Raw genomic sequence first — 13,168 nt, 5'->3', positions numbered from 1 at the left:
ATATATATATATATATATATATATATATATATATATATATATATATATATATATATATATATATATATATATATATGTTCAAAATAAATAAATAAAAGTGAACACCAGGGAAAATCCTTAAACTATAAAAGTTTAATACCAAGTTTACAGACACCAAGCTTTCGTCAGCCACTGCTGACATCATCAGGGCTTAAGAAGCCAGTCCATGGGGGAGTCTTTTATAGGTTGAGTGGAGCCTGCACACGACCCCTGGACCTCGTCACTGGTCCTAATTGTGTAAGCTGCGTTCCAATGGTAGTTTTTACATTACCAGCTGTTCCTGCCTTGCATTTCCTGCTTGTGTGTGTGACTTCACATGTCTCATTTTTGCTTGGGCTGGGGGCAGATAAAACGTTCCCCCCTCCTATCCTCCTTGACCCTGTTCCCCTTGCCACCTGACCGCCTGATCCTGCCCTCCTACCCCCTGCAACCATCGAATCCACCGGACCCGGGGTGCCTGTTCCCTTCTCTGGAGCCCGGCTGATCCCATCCACCCTGCTGCAGCTCCTGTAGGCGCTTCCCCCCTTTTTTCTCTAGCCGTATCTCCTGTATCTCCCATATCCCTCAGCAGCCTGCCCTTGTCATTCTTTTGCTCGTTCCACCTGGGCTGCCTAGGCTCATTGCCTCCCTCCGCTTCTTCTCTCTCTTCGCCAGTCCCCTTCCTGTGCCCACCCCCTCCACGGATGCTATTCTGTCCAAGTTTACTCCTCCCCCCTTCATGCCTGCCATTCCTAACTCGGCCGTCAGCACTCTGGGGGTTGCTCCGTGCTTCACGCTGGCTCAAACAGACTGGAGCCACGGGGTGGGGTGGTCAGGTTGCCACTGCAGGGCGGCTCGGCGGGATCACCTCCTCCTTCCTTGTACACGATCGAGTGACTATCATTCTGGGACCCCCCTCCTTCCTATCGGCCTCCGTCCTGTCATCCCCACCCGACTCGGTCTTGGCGGGTCCATTGCGCATGCTCTCCGCGCGGGTGTCCCCGGCTCCAGCTGAGAGTGCTCGGCGACTCGATTCCGATGTTGTTCCTCCATTGGGGGGTGTCGCCTTGCTCCGGTGCCTTGGGGGGAGGGGGGAGGGGACTCCTGACAAGTCAGTCGTCACTCCTATACCCTCCCTCATTGTCGATCCCTGTGTTCTTCGGGAGCGCATACATTTCTTGGCGATGGGATCCTCTGCCCGTAATCCCCATTGTGCCCGGGTGTCTGGAGGCGGTTGGGGGGTAAGAGATGCTCTTCCTGTGGCTTTATTGATTCTGCTGACCTCTCCGGTGTGTTGTTACGGCGCTTCCAGCGGGGTGGGGGCTGACTGCTCACACTCCATGCCCTCAGCGCTAGGTGCGCTGGACAGAGATCAATGTGCCGATTAATTCGCTCCCGAAGAACACATACCTTTCACCTCCCCCCTCTCTCTCCCCACCAAAGTTACTTGGCACGCCCATAAGGCAGCCGCGCGGGAAGTGAATAGGGGAGAAGGAGAGCAACATCGTCCCGTTTTAGGGGCGATCACTCGTTCCCGCGCGGCTGCCTTACGGGCGTGCCAAGTAACTTCGGTGGGGAGAGAGAGGGGGGAGGTGAAAGGTATGGGAGAGAAAGGGAAAGACCGAATGAAGGGAGAGGTACGGCTGCAGGACGAGGTGGGGAGCAGCGCAAGGATGGATGTGTGCCCCCGGCTAACCGATGGGGGAGAGGAAAGTGAGCTAATGCTGGCACCCAGGGATCGCGGTCACGCGCCCGCTGGGCAGGGAGGAGGAGAAACATCGAGCAAGTTAGACCAAGGCGGCATACTCCGCAGGGCGTTTGGAGGGAGGAGGGGTGATGACAGCGTTAGTGTACGACACGGTCCCACCCCCGGTAGAGCCAGACGAGGCATTGATACGGAGTTACAGGAAGGAAGGAGGAGAGAGGGCGAGCAGGGTGGTGATGTAAGGATATGAACAGCTCAGGTGGATTGGCTGAATGGGGTGAGAACGAGGTTGGAACGGCGATTGGCCAGTGGAGCGTTACGGTAGCATCCATGGGCCAGGTGCAAAGGCGGCTTGATTATAACAAGCGCCCTCCCATTGACCTACACAGATCCCTGAAGATGCCGGCAGAGAGCCGGTGAAAGCTTGGATCATTATTTATTAAAACTTTTTAAAGTTTTTACTCTTCCTGGTGCTCATTGTTGTCTGCATGTTTTTATCATGAACACACCCAGGAATCAGTCGTCGGTTTTTAGAATTGTTTTTAATATATATATATATATATATATATATATGTGTGTGTGTGTGTGTGTGTGTGTGTTTTCTGAGGTTTTCACGGGTGTTTGTATGTAGGTCTTTGGTTATTCGGGTTTTCTCCCACGTAAAATTGGAAATGTCTTGGCGACATTTCGACGAAGTCCCATTCGTCATCTTCAGGCTGGTGTCTACTCCTAGAAGCACGAAGCTGAAGACACCAGCCTGAAGATGACGAATGGGACTTCGTCGAAACGTCGCCAAGACACTTCCAATTTTACGCGGGAGAAAACCTGAATAACCAAAGACCTACATATATATATATATATATGTGTGTGTGTGTGTGTGTGTGTGTGTGTGTTTCAAAATTTGGATTGCTAAAAGACCCATTAGGTCTTATTTTGGGGGGATGTCTTATTTTTCCCATATGGAGCAGGCAGCAAGCATGTGGGGGCAGAGCAGGATGCTTGGTACAAACAGCGGGGCATGGCCTGCGCATAGGATGGATACGCAGAGCTTCGAAGAGCAGCAGCAATTGGGAAAACCTCCGAGTGTAGGGACGGACAAACTCCCAATATGAGAGAGTTTGGGTGGAGAAGTGCGCGTGCCCTTCCTGTGCCAAACCAGCCCCTGCAACCCCAGGGAGGCTGTGCTGGGTGGCAGTAGGAAGGGCAGCGAGGTAGGGGCAGCCAGTCTGATGCTTCTCTGGGCAGATTGGTGGGGGCATTGCCCCAGGGATGCTGAGGGGCCATCTTCCTGACCCAACTAGTTCAAGAGTTGAGTGGAGAGGCAGCAGCCCAGGCCCAAAGTGCCTGCAGAGCCCTGGAGGGTCGGGGAGGGTGCTGAAGTGAGCGGGTGTCCTGCCTGCAGTGCCTGTGCTGGCTCCACATTCCCTGCCAGAGTCAGAATACTGCCGTATTTCAGTAGGTGCCGGCCTTGCCCTCTAGTGGGCCTGGGTAGCTGCTGGAGAGAGATGGGCCCATTTCAGTGCCTGGAGCCCTTGGGGGGGTTGCCTTGCCACCTGCTTTCCAGTTCCATCACATTTCTCTGCTGCTATAGAGCTGGAGAGCTTGCCGCACCACCACACAGCTCCCCTCTCTTCCCCAAAGCATTCCTTCACTAGCCTGCTTTCCAGCTGCACTGTGTTTCTCCGCCGCCGTGTGCAGGGAAACAAAAGAAGTTTGTGGGACTAAAAAAAGAAGTTCAATTAGACCTTCCAACTTCATGAGATCTTTTCTTTTCATGAGAAGAAGCACCCTCTCCTTCACCTGGGCCAGCAGGAAAGACAGAAAAAAACCTAGCCAGCCATTGGCTATAAGTGGGAAAAAGCAGGGGCCGCTTCAGGAGGCTGCCTTTATATACAAAGAGCTGGAGTGCTACGCTTGGCCTGCTGATGAAACCCAGACTGCGGCTCTATGAGTTCCTGCACAGAAGAAAGGGAATCACTGCCTGCTTTTTGTTTTTAAATAAATCTGATGAACCAGCTTTGCCCCATCTGCCCCTGTGCCTCTGTACTGTTTAGCCCTGGATGTCTAAGAGACGAGGGTATGGGAGGCCTGGCTGTGGGAGCCCTGGGGTAAGCTCACCTCATGCAACCAGACGCTGGGATGGAGTGTGTGTGGGGGTCTTAACTAGGGCTTATATTTGGGGTAGGGCTTATATTATTTTCGGGCTAGATCTTATTTTCGGGGAAATACGGTATTCTCTGTGATCTACATAGAGCTACTATGATTAGGCAGAAAACCTGTCCAGTCAGGACTTGGGTTTTTCTTACCCCAGCTCTGAGGTTGACTGCTCTTCTGTTTTCCTGCCTTCAAAATTTCATAAATAGTTTCTTGCAATCCCTCTTTCAGTGCCTGAAAAACCTGGATTAGTTGCTTCTGGAGGCAGAAGCTGCATTGGGACCATCCAAAAAGTCTCAGGAAGGCCCCAGGGATGTCCCAGAGATCTGCATGAAAATTAAAGCTCCCAAAGATTTACATTCTTCTCTAGGTGCAGCTCCAGCAAAGAGGCAGTGACATAAGCGGTCAGAGAGAGGTCATCATCCACACCACCCTGCACACATAGAGAAGAAGCCAGCAAGAGAAATCACAAAGGACCTTTTCCTGATACTTTGATTCACCTGACTCTGTCCAGTTTTCTTTACTACATGGCTATCTCCTACGCTACTGCCTCAGATCACGTGGTTCCTTACCTTCAGGGCATTGTTAAAGAGCCTCCCCACACTTTGAAAGCAGCCACTGGGAAGTTGGTGTTTCCTCAACCAGTCCACGGCATTCTCAATATGCTTTTCATACACATAGATGTAGCACTTTGCCTGGCCAAAAGCTTTGGCCACAAATGCAGTCAGCCTGAGCAGCAGAAAAGAAAAGAGGAAAGAAAATACCAAAGAACTAGCAGCACCTTCAGCTTCTCCATAGTCACCTCTCATGACCCTGCAGTTGCCATCTGGTCAGTTGAGAGTTATGAGAAATAGCCAGAGAAAAATAGAGGGATGAAAGTGAGGGCCCAGCAAGTGTCCTCCTAATAATATTTGGGGAGAGGGAGAGATCCTGCTGCTTCTGATTGAAGGAGGCATAAAAGCCCTGCTGGCAACTCCAAAAGTACTTCCCCCTGTCATTTGGTGAATTTAGAGGAGAGAACATTCTGAGAAAAATGGCTGTTTTGCTCCCTTACCAAGTGTTTCCCTCTTTGTCACATTTCCCAAAGGCACTATAGGAGCCATCGTCGTGCTTATAAAGCAGCTGCCATTGATACCCTGCAGAATAAGGAGGAAAGAATGCTCTCAGGTCTGTCTTGATCCTATAGGACTCTGCTGGTGCTCTTCAATTTCACCCGAGAAATTCAGACATAAAAATAACTTCTCAGATATAAAAATGCAGAAAGCACTTAACATTTACCAAAAATGACTGGTATAAGGAGGGATGGTCTTGGGATGGCAGGCTAGGTCCCGACTTAATCTGGATGCCACCTGGTTCTTGCAAAGCCTGGCCTCCCCCAAAAGACCTTCTAAATAAGAAAAAGGCCCAACTCACCACTCTTCATGTGCTCTATTGCCCGATTCCTTAACTCTGGAGTCACCTGATTGGTTTCTTTCAAGTACTGGAGTACCACAATGTTGGGAACAAACTTGACCATATTCTGCTCACCACAGCCAAAGGGCATCTGAAGCAGATGGTCTATATTTTCTAGTGCAGCATCCATAATATCTCCTGAATATTAACAAAAAGAGGGAGCAAATATGAAAGATCTGCCTTCCTCCAAATCCAGAAAACCTTTCTCTTCCTCCTAGGATCTGGAACATTACATTCAGGAAAGTTCTTGCAAACTGAATTGAAAAGCAATTGGCTGGGCAGGCATGGGCACAATACATGACATCATGGAGCAGCTGCTGAGATGCTGTTCCTCAGTGGGCCAGCCCATGGCAGATGCATGACTAGGGATGCTTTTAAAACCTGTCTTTGCCTGGCAGCCAAGGCTGCCCAACTTTCACCTGCATAGGAGAGTACAGTGCACCAGGCAGCATTCCGCTTTCAATGCTCCTCCTTTCAAATATTCTACAAAACATGTGCTTAGTCAAGCACTAAGCTTGCTGCCATGTCTGTTCTCTCTTTGCCAAAGAAGACATCTTTCCTCACCGATGACAGATACGATGGCCCACCCAGAATCCTGCACTACTACTTCTGGCATTGTTAGGAAAACTTCTTCAGATGCTGCTTCTTCTGGAGGGAGTATATGTGTGAATAAAAATGTAGAATTAGAATAGCTACCAAAAATCTAGTTATGATAACTTTCACTGCATACAACATTTTTGCAAGCACCCAGAACATTTCTTATCTATCAAACAAGTGGTTGTGCAGGACAGAATCATCTCATTTTTCCAATAGGGACCTAAGCATGAGAGGTAGCACCTCTAGCTGCCCTACATAAAGACCGAAGCAGGAAGAACACATGCTTCTGAAGTTCTCCCAACTGGAGAACACACTCTGCCTTTTCACCTGTGGCTCCTTCCACCTCTCCTATAGCAGGTAGACACATCATTGTGTTGCCTTCTTATATCAGAGCTAATTCTCAGAGAAGAAGGAACCAGAGAAACAGGCTGATCTTCTCTTGGACCCACCACAAGTACAGCAATGCTGAACAAGATACGCAGCCCAGCCATACCTGAAGAGCACAGGAAAATGTTCTGGGTCTTTTCTTCAAGGACACCTTCTGGCTGTGGGAGGAAAACGGAATTAGGGTTATTTGGAGGTATGTTTTTAGAGGACTTCCTCAATGTCGATTCTTTGACTGGCCAAAGAAGAGCAGCCATCCACCTGGTCGTAGCCTTGGACACACAAGGCACTGCAAGATTCAGAAGCTATTGACACTGAAGAAAATAATCCCAGTATCAGCCCCTTCTGCAAAACCATTTCTGGGTTCTGTAGGAGAAGAAGTGGCAGAACTTAGGGACAGAATAAAAGAGGAATCAGTCTAGAGTCTCTTTGTAGCCACAAACACACTAAGTCCAACCTTTCTTGAATTCCACTGACTCTTATCTGGCACAAAGATAATGCTAAGCATTAATTGATTCCTGTGCAAAAAAATATTTAGTAACAAATCAGTTTAATTGGAACTTCACGTGTGGTCCTAATATTTCACACCTGACAGCCTTTGGGATATTGGTTAGTGCTTGAACTGGAATTTGATTGATTTCTTCACTGACCTTGACAAGTAAAGATTTGATCACTGTGTCTGACCGGCCATGCGTGGGAGTGACAGAGATCTTGTTGCCACACAATTCTTGGGTCTCCTCAGCCTCACTTCTCACTGAGATGTTCACATGCCCTACAAGAAGGCAAAAGCGACAGAAAGCAGCTTGTTCCAGACTTTCAGCCATGACTTTAGTATGAACAAAAATGGCTGCTCTTTTCTTTTTTCCCAAAACCCATTCTACAACTCCTCACCACCATTAATAGATGCTGCAAATGCAATGCCAAGGCCACCTCTGCATCACTCTACTCATGGAGCTGGATGCACATCTGAGTGCAGAGGGGCTGAATGACTCTTGAACAGATAGAGCTATGGTGTCAGGTCCACCATCGTGTCCTGCCATTCTGTTGAAGGGAGGGAGGGGAGGAAGGCTTGTTGGCATTTTTTGCATGCTTTCACTTTTGCTGTAACTGCTTGGGAATTGGGGAGGGGGATTCTCTTAGGAGACAGAGTAGATTCCTTCCCAGCCAGTTCCAGCCTGGTTCCAAGGACGCCATACCCCAAGAGTGACTTGTTATCTACCCAGCATCTCAGTGTTCTCAAAACCACCTTGCGGCATCACATTGGTTGCCGGTGGACTGGTTAGGGGGGTGGGGTTTGGGAAAACAAAAGAATTGCTTTTTGTTTCGCATGGGACCTTCAGATTCCATCTGACTTTTCTGCACCACTTTCCCTCAGTAAAAGTTCTTTTGATTCAATTCAATGAAGTCAAGAGTTTTGCTTTCCTGAGGGACCAGCTGGGGCAGGTCCTTACATATGGGCTATGTTCATGAATCTGTCCTCAGTCCTGGTTCCACCAACATTAACAGATCTTTCAATATCTTGGTTAGAAAGAAAACCGATCCCATCCACTTGCCTCTCCAAAGTTCCAGTGTAACTTCTGCTGAGTGCTCTTGATTGACAGGCATTTGAAGAACTAAAAGGATGTCAATTCAACACACAGAACCCCCTATCATTTATCCTTTGTCAGAACCCTGTCTTTCTATGGGCATGGGGCTTCTTGATTGAGGCAGGTCCTTACATTAGGGAGGATCTGCAAAGTGGTCAACCTGGAGGGAAAACACCTATCGTGGGGACCATGCAAAGGATGTCGAACCACGGTGGTGAGAGAGGAGAAAGCAACCTTTGCGGGGAAGTTCCCCCTAAGGCTGGCCTGAGTGGCAGCAGCTCAGATTCCTCCAGCTCATCTGATAAAGCTATGACCTGAGAAAGTTGGGAAAAGCTGAGATGGTCGATTGGCATGGGAAGGAAGGAAGAATGGGAGGCAAAAAATAGGAAGGTGATCTTTAAGCGTGGCAGCCATCAACCAGGATGGAAGCGAGAGCTGGAGATGTCGAGAAACCAACCCAGTCCTACCGCTTCCTCAAACAAGCCATCAGCCTGATGGTGGAAGCTTTCAAGTCCCTTAAGGAGAAGAAGAAGACCCCTGCTAGGCTCAGTGGTGCTGGGACTGGTGGAGGAGGAATGCCGGGAGAGTGAGTTGGCAAACCCAGGTCCCTCCACTAGTGTTTCAGAAGGCCATGGATGCGGCAGCCACCCCAGCACGGGCGTCCCCAGCTGGGGGAGATGGGTGCTGAGCCAAATGGAGGACATACTGGCCTGGTCGAAAGGAACCACTCTGAAGTACGACGGTACGCCTCAGCAGCTGGGATTCTTCCTAGCCCATGTCCTGAGTTACATGGAGGAATATGGGCAAGATATCCCCAGCGACAGCGGATGGGTAAGAGTGGTGAGCATGGACCTAGAGGGAGCAGCTGCTCACTGGATGGTGACTCTGCATAACACCGATGCCCCCAAACTCCGAAACTTCAACCAATTCATGGCTGCCCAGAGGCAGAGGCTCGAGGACCCCTTAGCTAACCAGAAGGCCAGAGAATGCATTAAAATGGTGAGACAAGGTTGTTACCCAGTGGCTGAGTATATGGAGGAGTTTAGAGACCTGGCATGCCGCCTCAATTGGTCAGAAGAAGTCCTAGTAGGGTATTTCAAAGACAGGCTGAACAATGATCTGTGCCATGCATGCATCGCCCAGGGATATCTGGACCGCCTCCACGACTGGTGTATCCTGGTGAGGAAGCCGAGATCGACCAAGCCTGAAGTCAGCGATGTCTGGGATGAACCTGGAGAAGCTTCCCCCAGAGGGAAAATGAGAGGCGACAAAACCCCCACCGCAGCACCACGTTCAACAGCTTGCTTCAAGTGCAGTAAAGAGGGGTATTGTGCTGCAGAATGCCGTTTGCATTGGGCTGCAGAATGCCCATGCACAAACCTGACCGCTCTGGTGGAGGGAAGCCTGTGAAGACTCCACAATGACCCTGGGAGACTGCCATGAAGAGCACTGAGGACGTCAAGGTCCAATCCCCCGGGATCCCGGGAGAAGGAACTCCAGCCCCAACTGGAAAACCACCTGACTGTCCTGACAGTGACTCTGAGGACAAAGTCCTGGTAAGTGGACCTATCGTGCCCCTCACCAGAACCATAGAACTGTTAAGTCCAGGGATTCTGAGAAAGGTGACCCTGAAGGCCCTATTGGACTTGGGTTGCACCTGTTGCCTAATAAGCCCAGCCTTGGTGGAGAATTTAGGGATTCTGGTAAGGAGGCTGAAGAAGCCAATTTCATTTGGCCAGTTAGATGGGTCCATCTCAGGAGAGATTCCAGCCACCCTTGCTATGCAGCCAATCCAGCTCACAATGGGGATCACACAAATACTTTGATATTTATAGTGACCCCTGGCATGGAGTGGCCCCTAATATATTGGGGATGACATGGTTGAGGAAGTGGAAGCTAAGGGTAGACCAGTGGTTCTCAACCTTTTTAATGCCGTGACCCCAACCGGTCATAAGTTGAGGACTAAACCGGTCGTAAGTTGAGGACTATCCAACCGGTCGTAAGTTGAGGACTACCCAACCGGTCGTAAGTCGAGGACTTTCCCTGCCCGGGAGCGCCGCACATGCGTGGTTCTGTCCCCTGCGCCGGCCGAGGCGTAGCTGGCAAGCGGCAGAGACGGAGCAGGCCGACCACCAGCTGGCCCAGCCCAAGGGAGGTAAGGCACCCGCCGGAAAAGGGGGAAAAAAATGGTGGACAAAAAAAATGGCGGACAAAAAAAATGGCGGACAAAAAAATGGTGGACAGCCTTGCTTGGCGACCCCCATGAAATGGTCGATCGACCCCAAATGGGGTCCCGACCCACAGGTTGAGAACCACTGGGGTAGACTGAAGGACCGGAGAGTTAAGGTTTCCAAAAGAGAGGCTCACCATATGGGGGGGGGGCGCAGAACAAAGAGGAAAGGAGCTCCGGAGGTGGTAGCAACTGCGAATGATCGGGGGTTGGAAACCATGCCCAAGGAATACCGGGATCTAGCTGAGTGTTCAGTGAAGAGCAGTCTGATGAGCTACCCACACACACACATCAGCCCACTGACTGTGCCATTGAGATCGTACTGGGAGCCAAACTACCTAAGCCCAAAATGTACTCAATGACTCCCCGGGAGTTGAAAGAATTAGAGAAATTTATAGAAAAAACTTTGGCACAAGGTTTCATACAGCTGGCAAGACCAAAAATGGTGGCCCTGGTGCTGTTCTGAGAGAAGAAAGATGGACCTCTTCGCCTCTGCGTGGACTATAGATCCTGGAACACAGTGTACAAAAACAATATCTATCCCCTGCTGCTAATGAAGGACATGTTGGCCCACCTAGCAAAGGGGAAGATAGTCTCAAAATTGGACATACGGGAGGCATATTACTGGGTTAGGATTAAGGAAGGAGGCAAATGAAGGATGGCATTTAACTGCCCCATGGGGTGCTTCCAATTCAGGGTGCTCCCATTTGGACTGCAGGGAGCGCCAGCAGTATTCATGCAACTGATAAATGAAGTCCTTCAGGAGCACCTTTACAAGGGGTTTCTTGTGTACTTGGATGACATTTTAATTTTCACTGAAACAAAAGAGGAGCATGTCAAATTAGTCATGACGGTACTAAATAAACTGCGGGCCACCCGACTCTAAGCCAAGCCATAAGAAAAAGATTGACTATTTGGGATATCACATATCTCATAATGGGATAGAGATGGACCCAGAAAAGGTCCGGGCAGTGCTAGAATGGGTGCTGCCATGCACGAGGAGGCAATTGCAAAGTTTCCTGGGGTTTGCTAATTTCTACCATCAGTTCATCCCCTCCTTTGCACAAATCATGCTCCCCATTACCAAAACCTAGTCAGCCACTGAAATGGACTATGGCGTATCAAGCCGTGTTTGAGAAATTAAAGAGACTTTTCTCAGCTGAACTGGTCCTAAAGCACCCAGACATAGAGAAACTTTTTGTCTTTGGGTTTTACAAATTTTATTAATTTTTCAAGCATAAACAAATAATACAAATATGGTGTATTTCATTAAAAAACAAAAAAGAAAACCTAAATTTTCAGAAATGATCGGCGGTCCCCCCCCCTGCATCCACCCTCACTCCCTCAACCTTCCTACCTACTTCCTTCTTCCTTCCTTCCCCTCTTATCCACGACCTCTCCTCCTTCCTCCTTTCCAACTATCCTACACATCCCATCACCTTCTTTATCACCTCCTCCGGTGCAGTTTAGGGGTACTAGCCAATCATCTCTTCTAAAAAAAAAAAAAGTACATTATTTTTAAACACCAAATTTTATATGATTCTACCCCTTCATCCCCTTCCCCCCGGACTTCCCAGAACTGATTACAGGGTTAGACACACATCATCCCAAGTCTAAATATTACTACCCAATATAAAGCAATCAAATATAAACATACTTTAACTCAAATAGAGACAATCAATATAAGCATTTATACATATAAACTCTAAACATATATTCTATCCATCTTCCCTAAACCCAAATATCTAAAATTAATCTTTGCCATTTCTAGAAAAGAAAAACAACCAATCATCTTGCTGTTATTCATTTTCCATAATCCCCAATAAAAATAATTACAGAATAAACTTTATCTATCACATATCCATCAAATATAATAAATTACAAATTATTTCCCATATCTCCAATAAAATTCTCAAATATTTTAAGCCCATTTAATCATACAATCTTTAATTATATAAATTCTTTTATATGAACTCTATCTCAATCTTTAATTCAAATACTCCTTTAAAATAATATGTTTCTTCAAATAATAAAATATTCTCTTTCTTTTTTGTAGTAAGTTCTGATAACATATTCCCAAATTAATAAAATATTCTCTTTCTTTTGTAATAAATTCTGACAACATATTCCCAAATCGATAAACATTAAATCCATTTAATAACCTCCAATATTCAAATACTTTCAGTAAATTGCTTACAAACTCATCATTGCATTTTTATATTATTTCAAATAATAAATACAGTCTTTAACTATATTCAAATACTTTCAATAAATTTCTTACAAACTCATCACCTCATTTTTATATTATTTTAAATAATAAAATATTCTCTTTCTTTCCAAATTCAGATCATTAATATTCCAAGTCAAAAGTTTTAAAAATAATCCCTTCAATGTCACTCCTTTCGCCGGTTCTAAAATGAATAAGTATGTTGAAATTAAAATCCATTTTACTGCTCTTTCTTCTTTCATTTATATACATTCTTTATTCAAACGTTCCTTCCATTCTTTTAAGTCACATTGTTAACTGAAATCTCTGTTGATAACTCTTTCTTTCCAAATTCAAATCATTAGTATTCCAAGTCAAAAGTTTTAAAAATAGTCCCTTCAATATCACTCCTTTCACCGGTTTTAAAGCGGATAAGTATGTTGCAATTAAAATCCATTTTACTGCTCTTTCTTCTTTCATTTATATGCATTCTTTGTTCAAACGTTCCTTCCATTCTGTTAAGTCGCATTGTTAACTGAAATCTCTGTTGATAAAGAGCTTGTGTAACTTCACTATAACAGGACCTTCTAGAAAAACAAACAGCAACATCTCTATTTATTTTATTTATTTATTTTATTTTGTTCCCATTTATACCCCGCCCTTCTCCCGAGGGACTCAGGGCGGCTTACAGGTAAATAAAAACAGTACAATACAATAAATATCTAAAAACCAAATTAAAATATATATTAAATGACCTGTATTAGATTTAAAATTATAAAATCCCTTTAAAATCCCTATAAAATCCCCCCCTAGGCCAATCCCACTTGATGGAAAAG

At 46.8% G+C, this 13,168-nt stretch overlaps 1 protein-coding gene across 1 annotated transcript in view; it reads right to left on the bottom strand.

Annotated features, from left to right (window-relative positions):
* LOC114923162 (alpha-2-macroglobulin-like protein 1) overlaps nucleotides 1–13,168 on the bottom strand; it is an 85,105-nt gene that overhangs the window by 31,835 nt on the left and 40,102 nt on the right. Inside the window, 7 exon segments of the mRNA XM_029285750.1 lie at nucleotides 4,236–4,310; nucleotides 4,450–4,606; nucleotides 4,932–5,013; nucleotides 5,291–5,467; nucleotides 5,894–5,977; nucleotides 6,420–6,471; nucleotides 6,961–7,082. Of these exon segments, the coding sequence (XP_029141583.1) occupies nucleotides 4,236–4,310; nucleotides 4,450–4,606; nucleotides 4,932–5,013; nucleotides 5,291–5,467; nucleotides 5,894–5,977; nucleotides 6,420–6,471; nucleotides 6,961–7,082 (749 nt within the window).

The sequence above is a fragment of the Protobothrops mucrosquamatus genome, unplaced genomic scaffold, assembly GCF_001527695.2.
Source record: "Protobothrops mucrosquamatus isolate PMUCROS unplaced genomic scaffold, P.Mucros_1.0 scaffold2187, whole genome shotgun sequence".
In the NCBI taxonomy this organism is placed as follows: domain Eukaryota; kingdom Metazoa; phylum Chordata; class Lepidosauria; order Squamata; family Viperidae; genus Protobothrops; species Protobothrops mucrosquamatus.
The sequence above is the reverse complement of the archived record's forward strand: the minus strand, read 5'-3'. Positions and strand labels throughout refer to the sequence as shown.